At 38.6% G+C, this 2,500-nt stretch overlaps 1 protein-coding gene across 1 annotated transcript in view; it reads left to right on the plus strand.

Moving 5' to 3' along the window:
- Positions 1-2,500, plus strand: part of LOC147466776 (cell adhesion molecule Dscam2-like) — a 36,111-nt gene that overhangs the window by 6,713 nt on the left and 26,898 nt on the right. Inside the window, exon 4 of the mRNA XM_086534417.1 lies at positions 1,793-1,887. Within this exon, the coding sequence (XP_086390543.1) occupies positions 1,793-1,887 (95 nt within the window). The remainder of the gene's footprint in view (positions 1-1,792; positions 1,888-2,500) is intronic.

Here is a 2,500-nt window from a genome sequence, read left to right on the forward strand (position 1 = left end):
ATATTCATATAGCTAGATATTTGTCACTAGGAGAGAGAGGGGGGGTAGAGAGAGATAGAGATAGATAGATGAATAGATAGATAGATAGAGAGAAAGAGAGGATGAGAAGGTGAAAGAGAGCGAGAGAGAGGGGATGAGAAGGATAGCGAGAAAGAGAGAGATAGTGTGTGTGTAAGAAGGAGAGAGAGAGTGAGGGGGTTGAGATAGAGAAAGAGAGAGAGAGAGAGAGAGAGAGAGAGAGAGAGAGATGAGGCGAGAGAGAGGAGAGAGTGAGGGATCGAGAGAGAGGATGAGAGAGAGAGAGAGGAGAGAGGGGAGAGAGAGAGAAAGTGCGGATGAAGGGAGAGAGAGGAGAAGAAGGAGGAGAGAAAGAGAAAGAGAGACAGAGGAAGAGAGGAGAGAGAGAGAGAGAGAAGAGAGAGAGAGAGAGAGAAGGGAGATGATAGGATGAGAGGAGGATGAGAGAGAGGAGAGAGACGAGAGATGAGAGGGAGGGATGGAATTGGGAGGAGCGAGGATCATCGCTGGAGGAAGAAAAGGGGGGTGAGGGGGGGGGGTGAAGAGAAGGGGAGGAAGGATGGAGAAGGAGAGGGAGGATGCGATGAGGCGAGAGATGGAGGGAGAGGGGGAGGTGGAGGAGAGTGAGGAGAGTTGAGGGGGGGAAGATGAGAAGAGAGAAGAGCGAGGGGAGAGAGAGAGAGAGAGAGAGAGAGGCTGAGAAACAGAGGAAGATAGAGAGAGAGAGAGAGAGGCAGAGAAACAAAGGAAGAGAGAGAGAGAAGGGAAAAACTTTGTGACACTTTGTGACATAAATCAAATATCTGTCAGCAGCACAAGTAGAAAATGAATAGAACATTTTTAGAGTTGTTTTCCTACTCCTCTATATCTCTTCTCTTCGTTTATCACAGTTAATTGTTTATGCATATATTTCAGCTGGAGAGATTTGCTTTCTATCCAACCTTTATCCTTGTTTAAGTTTTTCATATGAATTATATTTTTATATCATCTATCCATATATCTATTTTAATATCTGAATTTGTCTTCGTGAGCACGCATAGTTATACATGCGTTTAAAACCATAAACTGGTGAGTAAATACAATAAGGTGATGTAAGTTTTGCCATGACAAATATGAAATGCACGATGTAGTTTAATATCTGGGTGTGTTTATCTGTAATTGCATATATATTCATACACATTCAGATTAAAAACACCTACACACATGCATATACACACACGCACTTTCCCGCACACACATACACAGACACAAACATACACACAGGCATAGACACACACAGACACATACTCATTTACACACATACATACACACACACAGGCATAGACACACACAGACACATACTCATTTACACACACACAGGCACACACACACATACACACACACACTCATATTCACTTTCATCCTCACTCTCATTCTCACTTTCATTCTCACACTCATACTAATTCTTGCCCTCACTCTCAACCACGCTCCCAATTTCACTCCCAATCTCTCTCTCATTTTCACTCTCATTCTAATTATCCTCCTCATTCTCATCATCACTCTCATTTTCACTTTCATTTCCCCTCTCATTCTAACTATCATCCTCATTCTCATCATCACTCTCATTCTCATCATCACTCTCATTCTCATCATTACTCTCATTCTCACTCTCATTTTCACTTTCATTTTCCCTCTCATTCTGACTATCATCCTCATTCTCATCATCACTCTCATTCCCACTCTCATTTTCCCTCTCGTCTCACTCTCTTTCTCACCCTCACTCTCACCCTCACAGTATCTTGGGAGAGCAACAGCGTTAGACAGCTGAGGACGGAAGGCAGCTCAACTTCTGCTGTTCTTGAAGATTTATTACCTGCTAAAGTATTCCAGGTGAGTGTGATGTGTGGTTATGGGGCATTCGTGCAGTAGTTGATATCGCTACAGGTTGTTTATATATTTGTGTATCTATCTATCTATCTATCTATCTATCTATCTAACTAACTATCTATCTATCTATCTATCTATTTATCTATCTATCTATCTATCTATCTATCTATATATATATATATATATATATATATATATATATATATATATATATTGATATGTCTCTCTCTCTCTCTCTCTCTCTCTCTCTCTTTCTCTCCTCTCTCGCCCTCTCACTCTCTCTCTCTCTCTCTCTCTCTCTCCCTCTCTCTCTCTCTCTCATTCTCTCACACCTCTCTCTCTCTCTCTTTCTATCTCTATATATATAAATTTTATATATATATATATATATATATATTTATATACATATGTGTGTGTGTGTGTGTGTGTGTGTGTGTGTATCTATACACATATATTTCTTTTTCTATATATGTTCGTGTATATATATATATATATATATATATATATATATATATAATATATATATATATATATGTATATATATATATATATAATACATATATATATATATATATATATATATATATATATATATATATATATATATACATGTGTG

The sequence above is a fragment of the Penaeus japonicus genome, unplaced genomic scaffold, assembly GCF_977035675.1.
Source record: "Penaeus japonicus unplaced genomic scaffold, GWHDUDI00000001_assembly GWHDUDI00000041, whole genome shotgun sequence".
In the NCBI taxonomy this organism is placed as follows: domain Eukaryota; kingdom Metazoa; phylum Arthropoda; class Malacostraca; order Decapoda; family Penaeidae; genus Penaeus; species Penaeus japonicus.